This window comes from Falco biarmicus, chromosome 5 (genome assembly GCF_023638135.1).
Source record: "Falco biarmicus isolate bFalBia1 chromosome 5, bFalBia1.pri, whole genome shotgun sequence".
Lineage (NCBI taxonomy): Eukaryota > Metazoa > Chordata > Aves > Falconiformes > Falconidae > Falco > Falco biarmicus.
The window spans coordinates 76501798-76520594 of NC_079292.1; the positions used below are offsets into that span (position 1 = coordinate 76501798).

Genomic DNA, 18797 nt, shown 5'->3' on the forward strand with positions numbered 1-18797 from the left:
ACAACCCTGTGAACACAAATTGCATATGCTGTGACCTCACTTAATACATAGAACCTCAGACTCTACAATAATTTACAGAAGAAGTCCACAGACAGGAATTAAAAGATCCCACCCAATGTAACATCCGCCTCCCAGACCACAGAACAGCATTCTTAAAGGGAAAAGATGGCTTTGAAGAAAGTCACACAAGAAGAGCCTCTTTGTAGCAGCCCACTTAAGAGATAAACCCAACTGGGCAACAGAATAGCATTTTCAAGTGTATTTACTTTTATTTAAATAGATTATGATCAGCTTGCTTAAAAAAAAAAAGTATTCTGCAGTCAAGAATGACTACAAATTTAGCTGTTGTCAGCAAGTTTTAAACATCTGTCTTCACAGCCTTTCAAGTGAAATAATTCAACCTTCACTACACTAAATGAGAAGAACTCTTAGAAGTTCACCAATTCTGCTTTGTCCCCTGCTCAAAGTACTTACGTAAATTAGAGGTAATAGGTTATTCACTCTTCACAGAAGTAGTACTTGGCAGTACATATGAAGAAAACTCTAGATTTTGGATTTTGGTATAGAACTGTAACTGAAAGTGAGCTGCACTGCAGTCCGTGGCACATTCGGGAAGAAAAAAAAAGGCTTAAACATGCACAAGCTACAAGTCAAAAAGACTGTGTACAAACAGTATGTTAGCATATGGTATACCTTCAGTACATCTTGTTTGCTTCTCTCCACTTTGTCTTGTAATTTCTTAAGCTGTTCAGGATTTAGTGCTGGATCAGCTTTGCTGTTTGTTTCTCTGGATATAGCCAGTTTCTCCTCCTTGCAGGCTGCATGGTATGCTTTCTTTGCAGCTTCCACCTACAAAGTAGATTTGAATATTTGCGTCTGGGACGGTTTATACAGCCATCAACTAAATTTTTCAGCCTTATAATCATGTTGCAATGAAGAAAGTGTCAGTTTTTGTTTCAGCATGTTCTTCCTTTTTTTACTTTTTTGGTTTGGTTTTGGTTTTTTGGGGGTTTTGGGTTTGTTGTTGTTTTTGGGTTTTTTTCTCTTTCTGATTTAGGCCAAGGAATGAATACGGAAGAATCAACGTATGAGAATTATTGTAGTGCTTGTGAATCAGCATTCTCTCACCATACAAGAAATGTCACTCATACAGCTTAAAGCAGTGTGGAACAGACTCAAGAAAAGGTTTACAGGAAGTCCCCAACAGAACATTTTTTCCTCATGCCCATGTTCTCCTGCTCCCCTTCTTCTACAAACCTGTTATTGAAGAGTAATGTTATATGACAGGGAAAAAAACTCACACACTTTTCTCCTGCTCATTTCTTTGAGTAATTCGTAACTTTCAAATGCATGAAATCAGATACCGTTAAAATGATAGCTTAAATTCCACTTTTTCCAGACTTTCACTAAAGTCACCAAGATTAGGAGAGACCAAGAGAAAAATACTTATTTTCAGAAGAGGACAGAAAGCAAGAGATCTTTTTGAGAAAGGAGGGTCCAGCAGAGAGAATAGGGAGTTTACTCCCTTATAGAGATTTGAGACATTAATATATTGTAACACAGGGTATCTAATACATAATCTACTGCTGTACCTCTTTCAGCTTTTTTGCCCAGGGTTTCTGAGCTTTCCTAAATCCATCTTCTGCTTCTTTGGTTTCCTTAAATCCTCCCATCATTTGCTTATGAAAGGCTTCCTTCTGCCAGTTCTTGATTTTTTCAAAGTCTTCATTCATCAGTGAACCTTTTACTTCTAGATGTAGTTCACTCACTTTTTCAGCTTCTGACATAAAAGCACACCAAGCCCTTTCTACTGTTCCATACTGTGGGCCTAAACACAACAGAAAGTGTCATTCTCAGTAACCATCACCCACATGGAACTTATATTCCCAAGAAACTACCTGAAGCTATTGACTTATATTCACTTGTAAACAGCAATATTGATGCAAACCTAGAAAAGGGAACAGTTTCTTTTCAGACAAATTTAGAATATTACAAACTTTTTACACCAGAAGAAATAATATTCATTTAACCTGGCCCCTCTTTCCCTGTACCACGATTCTCAGTATTCCATCTATTAGCTCTTCCTTGAACTGCCTTCAATTTCTCAACATACTTTCTGAAGCACGGATAAACAGGAAAGGACAAACTATTTTAGAATATATTAAAATGGTATCAGATTAACCTTCCATTCAAGCTGTATCTAGCTCTTATTATTAGTCTGCCCCCACAACCACTGCCCCCTTATTATTCAGATGCACTTTTCAAACTGTGTTCTATACCATTCATGACCTAGAAACGGCCAGTTCTCTAGAACTGCATCTATTTGGATACCTCACTCTGCACTGCAGGCAAGATTCATCTGCTTCAGTATGCAACAAGCTGGGCTTTGTTTATTTTTCATCAAGAAAAGCTTGATCATTTGTTACATTACCAAGCCTTTGGCAAAGGCTCCATTATAGGCTAAAAGTACAAAATTTCTACTTTGTACTTACCAAAACAGATTCTCAAATGGAAAAAAAAAAATCTGTGTAAGTTTTCACAGTTCAAAATCAGAACGCATTACCTTTTTCCACAAGCTGTTTCCACCTTTTTGCCCATTCTGTAAGCTGCTGAGCATAGACCTTCTCTATTCGTGCCCGTTCATGAATACAATTCATAAGATCATTGCAAAGTCTGTGACCATCATCAATTCGTTTTACTGTACGCTTGTAATTTCCAACCTATAAAGAGACAAATACTTAACAATTCCTGCTTGAAAGCAGGATAACAAGAAAACAAGATAAATCTTTAATTAACACAAGTACTGTTACCTAGAAGCAAGATAATCTAGCAGGAATTAATCAATTATAGCATAGGGTATTTTTCAATTAATCTTAAAAAGTAATTGCAACACCACCACAAAGGACACAAGTTCTCCTGTAAAAAAAGTTATTCATTCTAAAAGCTCTGTTATATCTTATTAGTCCTGCAATATAATTATGGCCAGTCATCACAACTGTTCTGCATTATTATTGCTTGGTAATGTTTTAGATAATCAAGATATTTAACACAGATACAGTATTTCCCTCTTCCATGCTTATAATTAAGCACCTAGTGCCTTAGTTTTGTGTTGTGTTTAATCTTTCAGGATTAACAAAACTGCAAAGACATGCAAAGGAGTACTGCAACATCTCTCTCAAGCATAAATAATAGTTTTTGTTTAAGAATGCAGCATGGAAAAAGCACAACCACTACATATACAGCAGAGACTGAATGTGGCCTTTGTTACAGCTGTGCTTCCCTGCTGACAAACTACATAGCAACTATTTCCAAAGTATACTGTAGAATTTAATATGGGAAGATACTGACAGCAATGACATGGAGTTCCCATACCTAGAATTAACTTGTGAATTCTAAAGGAAAAAAAAAAATCCCAAAACACAGTTGTTCAATGTACAAGCTACAAAAGGATGAGGATATGGAGAAAAATGCACACTATATAATGAAAATACATTATATAATTAACACCCTCCTTGCATTTTTGTGTATATACCCACATGGAATCACCAATCTAGATGACTGAAGGGGGAAAAAAAAAAGTGCCTGATACTGCTAGTAGAGTAATATTTCCACTGATTTCAATGTCACTCAGGTTGGATTTTGTAAACATTAAACAAGACACAAGAACTTGGTTAACAGAAGCTGCACAGCCTATAAAATATCTCAGTCAGTTTCTTATCTGCCCTAACCACCTGACTGGAAAATAAAGATTAGCAGTAAGGCAGTAGATTAAACATTCAAATACTTAAAGCATGTTTGTAATTTTTACATTTGATGGCAAACCATCCAACTTTTAGGTTCACATTTATTCAGAATCTTGTCAGCAGATGTACATGCAAGCCATCTGCTTGAGGAAAAATATATATATTTTTGCTGTAAGTGCTGGAAAAATAAGTGACTATGCTGATAAATGCAGACATATGTTAGGAGTCCTCATCAAAGCTGGAGGGGCAGGGAATTGAAAACGTCAATGGCAGGACAAAAGTAATTCCTTTAGACAGTGACCTCAAAGGATTTATTTGGGCATGGTTTTGGACTAGATCAATTTCAACAGATCAAAGAAATTTAGGTAGCATTTAAGAGAAGCGTTAGTTAGCAGTCACTGATTTGTCTAAATCATGTAAAAAAAGCCAGTCCACACTATCCCTGCCTTTAAACACGTCACAATATAACTGAAGAAAAGAAGCTACCAGAACTGTAAGGAAGGTGACACCAAAAATCAAGATAGTGAATGCATTTGTGTCAAAGCAAATTTCATGTAGTAACAAGAAAGTACGAAAAATAGCCTCTCATTTTCAGGAGAAATAGAAACTGAGAAGTAGGCAGTTTCAAACTAAGGCTGTACGCTAATACAATATACCTATGTAATCAAAGTATTAAGTAAATTAAGTACCTCGAAAAATACTTTCTAAAGCCTTTGTAATGGAAGGGCAAATCATTCATCTGCTCAAAATTACTCCAGCTGTAGATTCACAGCCAAGCAGACTGTTAAAACAGGTTATGCTAGCTTGGCACAGCTACTGCAGCCTTTTATTAGCTTCAATTTGTGTCTCCAGCTATGTGCCCAAGGATTTATTTCTCTAGCATGAACATTTCCTTTCATAAATTTTCACTATTAAATTAGCATTTTAAATGCTAATACTGAATGAGAGCTGGCTGCCTCACGGTATTTTTAATGCTTTCATTTTGTGTTGTCTGAGTAAATTCTAACCTCCTGGTAACATCTAGCCGTTGCCAAATCTCAGGCAGGCATTCAGAGGGCTGAATTCAGCTCACCTACACTGTCCCACTGACCACTATTGCATACAGCCACCTCAAAGGAGCTGCGCAGGCAACGCATCGTTCACCCACGCCACCTCCTTCTCCACCAGAGGACCGAAGAAACTAGCATTACAGTTCACAACCAGCATAAAGAAAAAAATCAGGCCTACTGTACTAGAAAGTAACAACCTTGTATTCCAAAGAAAGTCTTTTACAGTAGTATTTTCAAGGAAAAAAAGTTCACTTGGATTTATGAAACAGTAGTTTGAAGTATATTAAGACATTCAAATTTCATGCCCTATGATGAATGCTAGAATTTTGGAAATCACATATTTTTCTGTGTTTTGTGACACAGAACATAAGTCACATAACTGGCACTTAACATTTTAAAAATCTAGTAGTTTATTTTTTTTAAAAAAGTGCATTTTAAGTTATGGACACTGCAATGACAATTTTTTTTGGGAAGTGGAGCGTGCAGCTGCCACTGTAAAAGGCAGGCTCAGACGTACGAGAGCACAGGGTATTCAGACCACCGAAGTAATGGGAGAACTCTAGTCTTTATGCAGCCAAGGAACTACTAGGGTAACTGTAGATAAATTAAAAAGCTGTAAAAATAGCAAGAACACCCTGATTCTGGAGAAGAAAAAAAAATTACTTAATGCATTGTTTTATTCAAGACTATTCTCTCCAACTCCTGAGGCAGACTGCAAATGTTCTGCAGTGCATCCCTCTTCCCCTTCACATGAAGTGTTTGAGCTAAAACGAAAAAAGACAAATTCTTTCGTTTGTAGCAACTGGCCAAGAAAGAATAAAAACTAAGAAAACCCTGTGTTTCTTTGTTTCAGTCACAGCCATGTTTACATAATACCTTGCAATTTTCAGATTTCCGAACGAGCACTGTTCAGGACAGGAACACATGACTTCACTAGTTAGAATAACTTTCTGGCCATTCCAAGCATTGGGCTAGTTCCTGTTAAACAGACAGCAGCCAACTAAGACATGAAGTTACCAGTTTCGTTCTCCTACAAGTGAAACATTTGCTTCAGGAAGGTAAATTGTAAGATTGTAAACTTATTTAGTTTCAAGAAGAATGAGAGATATTTAAAAGCTCTAACCTGCTTTCATTTTAGCATCAACACTTCACCCATCCGAAAAAGACATTTATTTAAAAATATTATTTAAATATATATTAAAAAAATATTTAAAAAGACATGATAGCAAATTCAGTTGCTGTTTACCCTTAGTTGCCAGAAACACTTCAAAAGGAAATAACTCCAAGAGGTCATTTCTTCAAAATACCCACATGGTCACTTTCTTGATGCGATCAGTGAACTTACAAAAATTGTGATTCACAGTTCTGTCACACACACACAAGTTGAGTTAACCACCAGTTTTCCCTTGTCCACTAAATAATACCAAGCTTTGCTACTAATAAGCCTCAGCTGATCCTATTTTGCCCTGTTTATCTCCTACAGGCATTATAGATGCCTTCAGATCTCCATTTTCCTTAACCAAGAAAACATTCCTTCTCATTTGGGTATTTCCTCTCATGCATAAACACAGAAATGTCACCTCAAATCCTCTGTCAAATCTAAGAGTCCCTAAATCTGTAATAACCAGAGAAAAGCACACTGTGATGAGGCATTTAGTGTTGCAGAGTGAGCAGTCCCGCCATCTCTCCTTTGTGACCACCAGTGTACTAACATTGCCAAGCACTGTCACTGATACGATCTTTAGTGGGAATATTTAAGAGCTTACAACCTCGTTGTTTTACAATTTCACAGCACTAAACACAAAGGGAGAGTCTTAGATTACCTAGGCTCCCTTACCTTAACTAATACACTCCTTTGGGGGTTTTTTTTAAGCATAGCCATAGAGCAGGATAAAAGGTGATAAAGAGTTAACACACACTTTTTCTGGTACACTGAATGAAAAATAAAGAGTATTTTAATTTGTTAGCAGCCCAGGTGGCGGCAAACATTCAGCTATTGCTAAACTCCAGTCAGTTAATTCTGTATCATGGTAATTGCTATAATCACAAATGTTTCAGGAGTTTCAAATGCCTGAAGTAAGATTTTATGTCTTTTTCCAAGCTTGCCTAGCTTATTCATAACTAGTCTGCTTTTATGAACTGGAACCATTTGAAAGAAAGTCAGTCACCATAGGGTACAACAAGGCTTTTTTAATGGACAAATAGTCATAGACAGGAAACACAATGAGCTTTGAAGGCTCACAGTCAAACGCACGCATCCTGATGACCAATATGCGGACACACTTACTATTTCCAGCATTCCATATAACCATGAGTACAGCTTCTTTCCAGCTACGTCAAACGGGAAGTTTCCAAACATTTCAACCAGCATTAACATCTATAATACTGTGGGTTCTTTTTCAAAATAAAAAGAATTATCTTATTGCATAATTAGCACATACACAGTCCAAGGACCTATGAGCACTAGGTCTGAGTAAGCTTTCTAAGTTTACCCATATAAATTTACCACTGGTTGCAAGAAAAATCCTGAGGAAGCTCTTAAACCCACAAAATCTAAAGCCAAACATACCAGTTAACAAACATCTGGCAATATAAATTGTGAATGTTATGTTGCTCAATGTTAGAAAAAGTAATAAAAAAAGCATATAGGAGATATGACAGGAATCTACTACCGCAGAGTCCAAATATTTCTAAAATGAAAAAGCAAAACAGGGCAGTCTACTTCATAAGCAAAAAGCATTCACTGGCAAGTAACTGAAATCCCTCAGCACAGGAATACCTTTTCAATATTCAAGAGTGAGTTTGGGGAGTTTCTTCCTCTAGAATTCCCTGCATCCATCACACACCCCCTCAACAGACAGGTCACAGATGTTGGCTGACAGTAGCAGGCATGGAGCACAGGCCTCAGAGTACCAAACGGGCAGGACCAAGGCCATCTGAGCAGACAGCTTATAAGCTGTTTATGGGAGGCACATCCCAGATCAACTGCCTCTGCTATCCAGAGTGTTGAGTTTGGACTTTGCTTTGGGTTGTTTTTTTGTTGTTTGTTTTTGGTGGGGGGTGTGGAGAATGGGAATGCATATGGTGGCCAAATTTGATTCACCCATACTATACAGGGGACCGACTTCGCCTGAGTAAGTTGAAAATCTTATCTTGCTGGTGGGTATCTCAGCAAATACTTCAGAATGTAATGAAAGCCATGTGCTCATCTCCCTAAAATGCACACCAAGTCCCATCTTCCAAAGGAATCTGTCACAAGCCTGAGTTCATAGAGTGAATACCAGTTGCTGGTTTAGCAGCTGTTCAGGTTGACTATTTTTGTTTGGATCAGTAGGTGTTTTCACAGGGCAGTTAAACACCCCTACAGTAAATGGAGAGGGCATCACAGTACTGATGCTAGCAGAAAATAAGCAAGCGTAAGGACGCACAACTAGGCAATAAGTGGTGCACAGCCTGTGAGGGACCTATGGCTCATTAATAAGTGCTTCCACAGGCAGGGTAGCTGTTCCTTTTGATGTCTTACCTTGCAAGATATGCATACACTTCTACTTTGATCTCTAGGAACGCTTACTCATCACCTTTCTTACCTTCACAGGTATCTAAGTGAACAACAACATTGGCCTCAGCTTGCTCAAGGCATTTTTCTTTCCATATGACCACAACAGTGATTAGCAAGCGTAAGGCCAGAGCTTAATTAACAAAATGCATCATAAAACTGGCCTTCAATTTACAATTAATATACTGAATTATTTCATTTTTTTAATCATCATTTTGAATAATTTTGATTTTTCAATCAAATTTGAATCAATAGATTCAAAATGAAACATCATTTTGAAATGAAAGTGCATTTCAAAACTACTTCCAGCAGAGCAAGGTCAATAAGGTTGTCCATTTCTTGTGTTCTACTAAAGCAGTAGAATGTCTGAACCAACCAACATTGCCACAGTCTATTTCTGGATGCAAGAAAATGGCATGAATGATTAGAGTCCATATGACAGATCAGAAAGAAATACAAAGGGTTTCAAATTGCATATCAGGTTCCAAATTTACCACTTTCCCTTGGAAAAGTTACTGCCATCCTGCTCCAGGCTATCAGCAATAACCTTTTGATTACCCAAAGCATGCCACCGTTGTCAGCTAAGTAACACAGATGAAAGAATTCCCTCTTGGAACATATCAACAAGATTGCTTGGCTGCAAAAAATTTCTGCACCAAGAGAGTGCCATGAGCTTAACCAGATACATGAAGATACACTGAGGTTTGTTAGAAAAAAGAAGAAAGAAAAAGAAGCTTCCATTTCTTAAGCAAACTGAGGCACTAATATGACTTAAACTTTCATGAAATTCTCCGCTGTTATGAAAATTGCTCAGAATTTCTTTTCTTATGATTTTACAATTTCTTGCTTTCTAAGCAAGCTTACATGAAAACATGTATCAAATTCTCTGTTTCCTAAAGTGCTTTTGTTTGGTAAACACCTAGACAAATCAGAGGAAAATTATTACGGTTTTCTCCTGAAAAGGATTTATCACCCTGCTAGAAGACAAAAAACTTTTAGTAGTAGTTTGGGTTAACTAAACATGGAAAAAATTCCTCAATTTAATTGTGAAAGCTGCTGCTATTTCTATTTCATGCCTAAGAAAGACGTGTATTTCTGAAAGCTTTATTTTTTCAGTTTTACCAGCTGTTCTGATACAAGATACTACCTATGCCTAAGCCTTATCCTACCCACATTTTTTGACTGATAGATCTACAGAAAGCCAACACCAAGAATACAAACCCAAACAGTGACTTCTCCAGTTCTCTTTCAACAACACAACTATTTCCCAACCACAGATCTGAACCTGATAACAAAACCTATGTAGTAATAAAAAAATTTACTAGTTTTTAAAGGAAACAAATTACTATTCACATTGGATTTCAAGCGCTGAGTTTGAGTCTCAATGCCAGAACTGGAAGCTTCCATGAACAGTACTGAAACAGCAGCCTAATTAAAAAAAGCTTCATAGATGAAGTAACCTGCATTGAATTGCTCCATGGACAGTCTGAGCATATGCAGCCAGACAAGGTTACAGCAGTAAGTTTAGTGGCATGCAAGCATACATTATAGATTCACATTTTAAAATGTGATCAAACTGCTAGTAATTATCTTTGTAAAAAGGAACCCTAGCAAAGGCTGTGACAACTCCAAAAGAAAGCAAATGGTTCTTAATTGGTTTTCTGGCTCTAGAAGCAAGTGTTTTATTTCCTAAAGACAACAGCGTAAGAAATTTCTGTCAACAGCAATAGCAAAAACTTTGAAGCTGGTTTATCAACATTTTATTAAGTACAATTCTTATCAGCTCAACAGAACATCAACATTCAAGAAATAAAAGTGGTTTAGTTTCCAAAACATGCAGTGAGCAAAAAACCAGTTCTCACAGTAAGTTCTTCAAATAGGTCCCACACCCAGCCACCTCACTCTTTCCTAAACGTCTTTCAAGAACAAGATGGGCTTTGCACACACTCCAAAGGTAAATAAATTTGAGCTATTTTGGAGTGTGAGGGAGCAAACTCAAAAGCTCACCCTGCCAGACTGTCTATTCTGTGCCATGGCCAAGTTTAAATGCATTCGCTGCTTTCAGCTGTGACAGCAAAACATAGCAAGGTGGCTTTTAACAAACTGTGGGCTGTCTTTGAAAATTAAGAAAACCCATAGTTTTCTAGGGTTTTTTTCTAGAAAAAAAACCACATCAGGTATCTTAAAAACCTCTATCAAAAGGTGCAAATGACAAAATCTGCAGTAACCATACAACTTCCAAACTGATTAAGAGTTCTTTATTTCTTGTTACCCCAGGCATGAAGTATTGAGGCTGGCATTCCAGAGACACATCTTTTCTAATCAGTGTCAGGCAAAACACATTGATCAAAGCAGTTTAGTTTTCCATTTTACGAAAGATTAAGCAGAATTCAAAGTTGCAATCTTCAGAAACAAAATAACCAATCCAGGACATATGGAAGAAGGACAAGTTTTGGACTAAAATTCAGTCAAATTTTTATTTTGGAAAGATGGTTCCAAACCAGAAGTAAATGAGAATTTGGTAATAAGTTTAACAGGCTAGATGTTATTTTATGCTTGTCATTTAACACTGAAGAGTTATTCTTAAGTTAAATCTATTACGACTGGCACAGGACTCCCCTTACTTTAGGTTCACTTTCTACCAACCACAGAAGCCTGGCAACCTCCTCCCACCTCTTAACTCTTGATCTCAAGGATAATTCCTGTTTTGTCAGGCTCCTCTGTAAAAAGGCAAGGTTTGAAGTCAAATGGTACATTCTGGCAAGGCATTACGTGGCCTAAGCAAGCTGCTGGATATCTTCATTATTCACTCAGACATAATCAGAAGTATATACAAACTAAAATACATTCCAACCTAATATCAGGCATGCAAGTCAAAATACAATTACCATCACAGAAACGCAGACAAGTAGAGTGCAGAGGTCACAAGAAAACTATCCCTGGATGAAAGCAATCACTCAATATCCTACATCAAGGTGACACTGCAGCGGACAGCACAGCTTCAGGTATATTACCACATTCCCTTGTGTTGTCCAAGCACTTTGTTCAGTGTTGAGATTAAAAAAAAAATAATACCCACCAAACCAAACAAACACTTGCCTTGCCACATGATTCTACACGCAACTATAAAGGCTGTCAACCAAAACATTAAGTTCCACATTATTCACATTTCTCACTACAATAGGGTATTGCCAAGACTAATGGTATTCTGAATAGTTTAATACCCAGTACTAAGGAGTCATCTTGTGATAAGTATCAGAGTGCAAAGAAACAGCAGTTTCTTTGCTTAATATATTCTCTCAGCTATTTCCATTGTGATAAGAGTTTATATACATGTTTTTCTTAAGACAGCTTTATAAACATATTTATTCTCTCAAACTATGCAGACTGCAAATTCACCAAGCACATGAAGGTCAAAATTCACTACATCAATCTTTACTGTTAATAGCTCAGCATTACTATGACATCATTTATCATCTATGTGAAAGTACTCTTTTTCATGTTCAGTTCAAAGAATGTTAGTGTATCCATAAAAGCTCCATCTCCACAGAATGTCAGGGATGCCATACCACACATTTTTCAACTGCCCATGGAGTTACATAAACATTTAGGCATACCTACTACATACAGTCTTTCAGCTACACATACAGCACTTTATAATAACCTGCTATATCTTTTGAACTCTCTAACCTATTCTTTCTTGGGTTTTTGCTTTGTGGTTGTGTTTTTTTTTTAAACCACAACAGAAATGTCAGTGATGATATTTTAAGCACTAACCAACTATAAAACTCTTACAGTCTCCCCTCTGTTTCACTCAAATACCACTTAATTTCAACGTATTGAAATTTCAAACCTTTAATCACCTTGCTAAAATAATGACAAAGCCTCTACAGCCATAGTAGGAACAAAACCTTCTATTAATGATTTTTAAAATCAGAGTCTGCAGCCACAAAACCCCCAAACTTTCCTGTCTTAAGCATCAAACAGCACAAAGCAGAGGAAGAGCAAAATAAACAGTGCTTTCTACATAATTCAATACTCAAAACTCCAAAATTCAGTTAAATATTCCATTTCATATTGCTAAACTGTAAGAAGCTTAGTACAAGGAAACACAGGATTTTTATTTTCTTTTAGTATGGTCATCAATTGCATGGGAAGTCCAATTGTGCTTCCAGAAAAACTGTTAATACTCTGAACATCTTTAAAGTCACTTCAGTAACAAAGCCGTTGACTTATCACTAGGACTTACCTTTTACTACAGTTTCACTCCCTGAAGAGTGAGCGTGAAGATGGTCTCTAGCATTTTTAATGAACTGAATCCATTCCATGAGAATATAATTGCGTCTTCAATTTTTGAGATTACTTTTAACTGATTTTAGCATATTATGACAATAGGATCTAAATATTGTTAGTTTTCCCCTTTGAACAACCTGCATATCTGTTCTAGTAAGCTAATCAACTCTTCAAAACCTTTGAGCCTGATGTACTCAAATTTCAGAAGAAAAACTAATTCAATCTGAAATTTTTCCTCTTGACCATTTTAACATAACCTTTGTGGTTATACATCAAAAAAGAAAAAGAGCAAAGCAAAGAATTAGCCCTATAAAGGAAAGAAACTGATTGAAATACTAAAGTCTAACTTTTTTTATCCAAGGATAAATAAAGATATAACTTGTGCAGTACACATTAGCCTACTGACATTGCTTATGAAACAGACCAGAGTTCTGACCTTTTGGAACGAATACATAGAAAAGTTCAAAGACATTGATTAAAAAGCAGTGTTTACAAAATGATATAAAATAAGTCACCAATAGTACAAACACAAAGAACACCTTTAACCCACCTATAATAAGCATCAAATACATTGAAGCCATGCTTTGTAAAAGTCCTAGCTTATGCTAATTGCTGTTTCTGATCATCTATCATCCTTTAATATTAATTACTTGAGTCCACATTTGTACAAACATAACTATATTAGTTTACAGAATTCCTATTTTTATTCATTCAGCATTTCTGCTTCCAGACCCGATTACTTATGGAAGACAACAGCTTGGTACAGAACAGCCAGCCAGAAGTCATGTTCTGCCAAGTATATGACACATCCAAAAAAAAAAACAAACCAAACCCTTTGGTCCAGGATTATTTTGCCTCCTTATTTTATTTTGAAACACTTCAAGGAAGCCTGCCCAGAAAGTTGTCTCAGCATAAAATAAAAAACACAGAATAAGTGAGGTTGGAAGGCACCTCTGGAGATATCTAGCCCAAGCCCCTGCTCAGAGCAGGTTTGATAGATCAGACTGCTCAGGACCATGTCCAGTGGAGTTGACACCTCTGGGAGTACAGGTCCCACATCCTCTCTGCAGTCATACTACGGAGTACAACAAAAAGGGGTTAAGACTCAGAATCTAGTTACCTTAAAACCACTTCTTTATAAATAGGATATACACATTTAACATAATAGTAAGTATCTCTGCAAAAAACGACAGCTGTCTACCAAACAAGAACCTCACTGGCATTACGTCTTTTAGATAATGGGATAAAAAATAATTGCATGAAAATGCAATTTGCTGTCACCACCAACAAACGGGTTAGTGGTCTAGAAAAGCTTTCATTTAAGAAGTAGCACAATGTTAGGCCACCAAAACCAAGCTGTCTTATATACGTCTCTGGTAACTGAAATACTCAAGACATTTTTTCCCTAACCATTTTCATGGTTGCTACATTTCAAACTCACAAGAGCTCCCAGTCACATGGTAGAAGTCTGCCCTACTGAATACAGTTCATCTTGAGAGCTTGCTAACTTACTTACCTCCAGTATTGACACCGTCAAACCTTTCCTTTTCTTGCAAGAAACTTTTTTTTTTTTTTTTTTTTGGTAAAATGCTTTCTGCTTTATGACATTTTGCTCAATCAAATTATAACATCTGAAAGCTGCCTTCAGATTGGGGCAGCACATATTACTGATACTACAATGTGCTTTGTATTATCTTTCTGCATATACACTCTTACATTGAGATAAGCAGAAGATAATTTCTCTCAAAAAAGTTTACACTTGTATCTGGACACGAACAGGAGACATACAGTATATTCACACACGATCTTACAGATTTCTAATTTATGTACACCTACAGTAGCTTTTAACAGTTACTTTAGCTTTAACATTGATCATTCAACTCCCTTGGTAATTCTAAAAGCTACTCACCCATATCCCTTCTTTGACAATAAAAAAAGGTTCAATTCTGAATTACACATCCTACCCAAATGGATGATACTCAAGCTTGTGCCGGTTAAAAACCCTTGACAGAACTAGGCCAAAATCTAAAAGGTCATTTCTACCCTGAAGGCTATTTACGCTGGTCACAATAACCAAAGGTGTCTTGTACTGTAGCTCTCCCCAACGTTCATGATGTACAAAAATCTTATTTTCTATAACGATAGTAAAAAATAAAAATTTTTTTTTTAAAAAAAAGAAAACATTCAGGTTACCTCCCAGAAGCTATCACTAGAAACTTCTACTCCAACGGAATCATCGTATGAGCCAGACATTTCTATGTATGAAGAGCTTGTAAGTATTCAGAGCTTAAACACCTTCAGAATCTGTAAAAAGATACAACAAAATATTTATGAGCTGTTTTTCATTATTAATGCTATCAAAAGAGAAATGAAGTTAGGTAACATCCTTCAAATTTTTGATATCTAGGGATGCCAAATAAACACACAAGGTAACCACACAGGGCATGCAAGTACATTTTGCAACAGAAGACTGTTCTACCACACAAAGTTCTTGGCTCTTATCATTGTGTTTGCTGTCCAGAAAAATGTTCAGTCCATCTGCCTATACCAAATTTCACCAAACTCTTGAATTTACTTTATCATGACCATCTCCTGTTACAACCAAAAGAAAAGATTGAGTAGCACGATGCTTACTCACTGAGTATTCCACTGTGAAGTATTCCGTAAGAGAATCAATTGATCTTTGTGCTACAGATACAATAACCTGCACTGCTTCCTATTCCTTTTTCACTGGAAATCTATGTTCTGTAATGAAACCCACTGGAAATATTAAAGGCCAAAACCACTTGCTGATTTAAAGAAAAACAGATCATCTTTTCAGAAAGGAAAAGGGTTTATTTCTGTAAGAATCTTAGATTCATCTACTTGGAAACTAATGGCATCCCTAAATGCAAAACAGAGCTTCCTCAGCAACAATGCAAAGCAAAACCAATGTGAAGAGCATTGCAGCGACCCAAGTCAAACACAGGAGACAGGACTAGCCTCCTTCCCAAAAGTGTTAGTATAGTTTATGATATTCAGACAGCTCTCCTTCTCTTGCCCAGCCAGCTGTGACTAGATCTCTTATTGGGCTAGTAACTACCTACCTGAGCTACTTGCTATTTTCTTGCCAACACTCTTGTGCGTTGCAGATAATAGATCCTAAATGATGGTGTGATGCACTTATCTACTGTTCCACGTATACCAAGTAAGAAGTTACAGGCTCCATGACAGAAGGTCTCCTTGAAGCTGACAATTACTTTCGCCAGAAGTTGAAACTCCCACACCTAGTTTTACTGCATTTTGTGACATGTTACAATACTATTTCATTGTTTTCTTTTAGGAAAACAAACAGTAAAAAAAAATTCTGATCTTTATTAAAGGTCATTACTTTGACAATTCAGGCATTGTCACTTACACAGACACAGCCGCACAGAAGAAAAACATGATTTATCCTCATTGAAGGAGGTGATTGTTTATAAAGTCCTGCGTATAAAAAAAGTTCAAGGTTACCCTAAGCTAACATTTAAGATAAGTATCAAAACCAGTACTGAGGCAAAAATTCAGGCACTTAAATCCACAAATGTGGTTTGTGGGGTGGAGACCAAGAGGTAGGAGAGGAAGGAAACAGCTCCCTCCCACAACACACACATGCAAATCCCTGTCTGATCTCTACAGATACTTCATCAGGTTCTCCTGTTTAGATTTCTCCTACCAAGTTTGCCTACAACTACTGCCAGGGCTACATACAAGGGTGAGCAGATTCTACCACCCCTTCTGGGATTAACACCTTTACTAGTAGACTATAAGGTGAAGCTCCCTCTTTCTCTTGCCCTATGAATGTTGCTTCCCTTAATGCAACAGGGCCACTTCAAAAGGAAGAGCAGAAAATGCCTACAAACCTAGCCTACCTTGCAGCCTAGAGGTTATGACATGCTGCTGAGCGAAACAGAACTGAAAGCCTCCAAGGCCAAGAACTCAATGCTATATCCACATTTCTTGGATACTCTTAACTGTCCTGTAAGGGTAGGCATACACCACTTGTAACAAAAACTAGCTACTGAAACAAAACAGTTGTTGAGACAGTTACAGCAAAGACAGAACAAAACTACTCTGGCTGGGAAGACAAGCTGTTTCTCCTGAAGTTTTTCATCCAATTCATTTCCACCATCAAAATCACAGAAAGCTTAAATAACCTTAACACTGAATACAGAACTGGAAACTACAATGGGTACATCAATTGTTAGATTTTTATTTTGAAAAGATAACCAAAAATACAGGAAGGGTTCTGCAGAATGGAAACAATTAGAAAGGAACATGATATATTGAGCCAAAGTATTTTTACATGTTAGTGTAACAATCTTCAACTTATGTTATTAGTAATTGCCAAAAAATCTGCTTTTCCACCTGTGCTTTTATTAAACCAAGAGGGAAAAGTACATTAAAACACATTCAAATGTCAGTTTCTTAGTAGCACACCTTTACATGGAATGTGTTCTTTCAGATAAGTTTCAGCCCTTGCAATTCTTCCAGTAGATCAAGGTAAGCAAAGATCATTATTTGTAAGTGTTTATAATTTCTGATAGCCTTTCTTAGACAGCCATAAGCAGCACAAGGAAGAAACAAGTGCAATAAACTTGCAACTAGCTGGACAAACTCAAAAGAATACTTTGACATTAGACAGTTTTTTCTAAGAGTTTTATAGTTTTCACAAAGAAAGAAGGTTATGCAGTGGTACCTTTAACCATAATTTCTGCTATTATTTTATCTGATCAGAGGGAGACATAGAATTTAAAGAAAAGTTGTCAGATCAATAAACATTGCTAGCTGGATTCTGTTAACTGCATCTTCCTGCCTTTTTCCCATTAAGGCAGCTCTAACACTCCATTACTCTGAAACCAAGTAAGCTACTGGAGAGAACTGTGTTACTCAGCATGCCATGCAGAACAAGGGAAGGAAAAGATTCCAAAGGTTCTCAGGAAGAGTTAGAGTTGTTTTTCTATAGTACACCAAGATCTTTCAACGAAAGTGTTTACTGCCATTTGTAAGAGATCAGGCAGACAACAGTAAAGTCTTCAGTGTCAAAGTCAGGAAAGAGGAACCCTTACGCAGAAGTATAAACCTACAGGAAAGTTTCAACAAGTCACCCATCCCACCCACTCCCAAACCACACAGAAGGTGTTTTTCTCCCTCCAAATACAAAAAGACAAGACAGTGACAGTGTTCTCAAGCAGTAACAAACAGTGTCTGCTTACCTTTAACAAAATAGCCTAAACTATACCAGCGCTGGAAATTTAATCTGAAAAGCTACACGGAAAAACTGGAAAAGCTGAAACAGAGGAACATTTTCTTAAATGAGGGAACAGGTTGTGAGGACTTTTTTTTTTTTTTTTTTTTTTTTTAAAAAACACCCAACCACTTCTATTCCTCCTCAACTAAAACTGCATCATACACACAGCTATCTTTTTTTTTCCCCCCATAAAAGCATGAAAATGATCAGTACTCAGGAAATTCTGATGGATTTAAGGTTTTTATATGCCAAATACTATGCTGTGAGAAAGTATGAGCAAGCGTATTTAGGGAAATATTATGAAGTCATAGCAACAACTGGCACAGAAAAACACTATTTGTACAGCACTACTTAAAAATAAACTGGATACTGAGATAGGAACATTAAGCAGTATGAGTCATACTACCCTCATGAAATAGAATTATTACAGCAGCCAGTCCTTTAGCACATTTTTTGTTAGGGTTTGGTTCTCCCATCCTTCAAGTGAATTTGCAGAGGTTTCACAACGAAAGTTTATTGCACATGGATTTGCAGTCTTCCATTTCACTACAAAAAGTAAACCTAGGAACAACTACTGCTGTCAGTATAAAGTCTGGGAAATTTAGATCAAGATGAGAAAAACAGACAAGTTCTACACAGATACTCCACAAATTCTCACCTGCATCTCACAACGCTGGGGTTTCTATGGTCAGCTAGACTGCAGCAGAACCAGTAACTTCATAAGAAAGCATGGTGCACACATCCAGTTCCCATATTCCCACCACAGTATAAATATATATTTATATATATATATAAAGCACCTATCACCATATTGATAAACATTCTTTGGAACCTCTCTTGACAGCAGAGGTAAGAACAGGAGTCTGTCTGTTAGTACCTCAGCACTT

At 36.9% G+C, this 18797-nt stretch overlaps 1 protein-coding gene across 5 annotated transcripts in view; it reads right to left on the bottom strand.

The window, feature by feature from the left end:
• PACSIN2 (protein kinase C and casein kinase substrate in neurons 2) overlaps nt 1-18797 on the bottom strand; it is a 64231-nt gene that overhangs the window by 15318 nt on the left and 30116 nt on the right. For all 5 annotated transcript variants that reach the window (XM_056340248.1, XM_056340247.1, XM_056340244.1 and 2 more), the window contains 4 exons: nt 14835-14945; nt 2564-2720; nt 1593-1828; nt 694-849 (listed from right to left, as the gene is read on the bottom strand). In XM_056340248.1, coding sequence (XP_056196223.1) covers nt 694-849; nt 1593-1828; nt 2564-2720; nt 14835-14894 — 609 coding nt within the window. In that variant the 5' untranslated portion in view covers nt 14895-14945. The remainder of the gene's footprint in view (nt 1-693; nt 850-1592; nt 1829-2563; nt 2721-14834; nt 14946-18797) is intronic.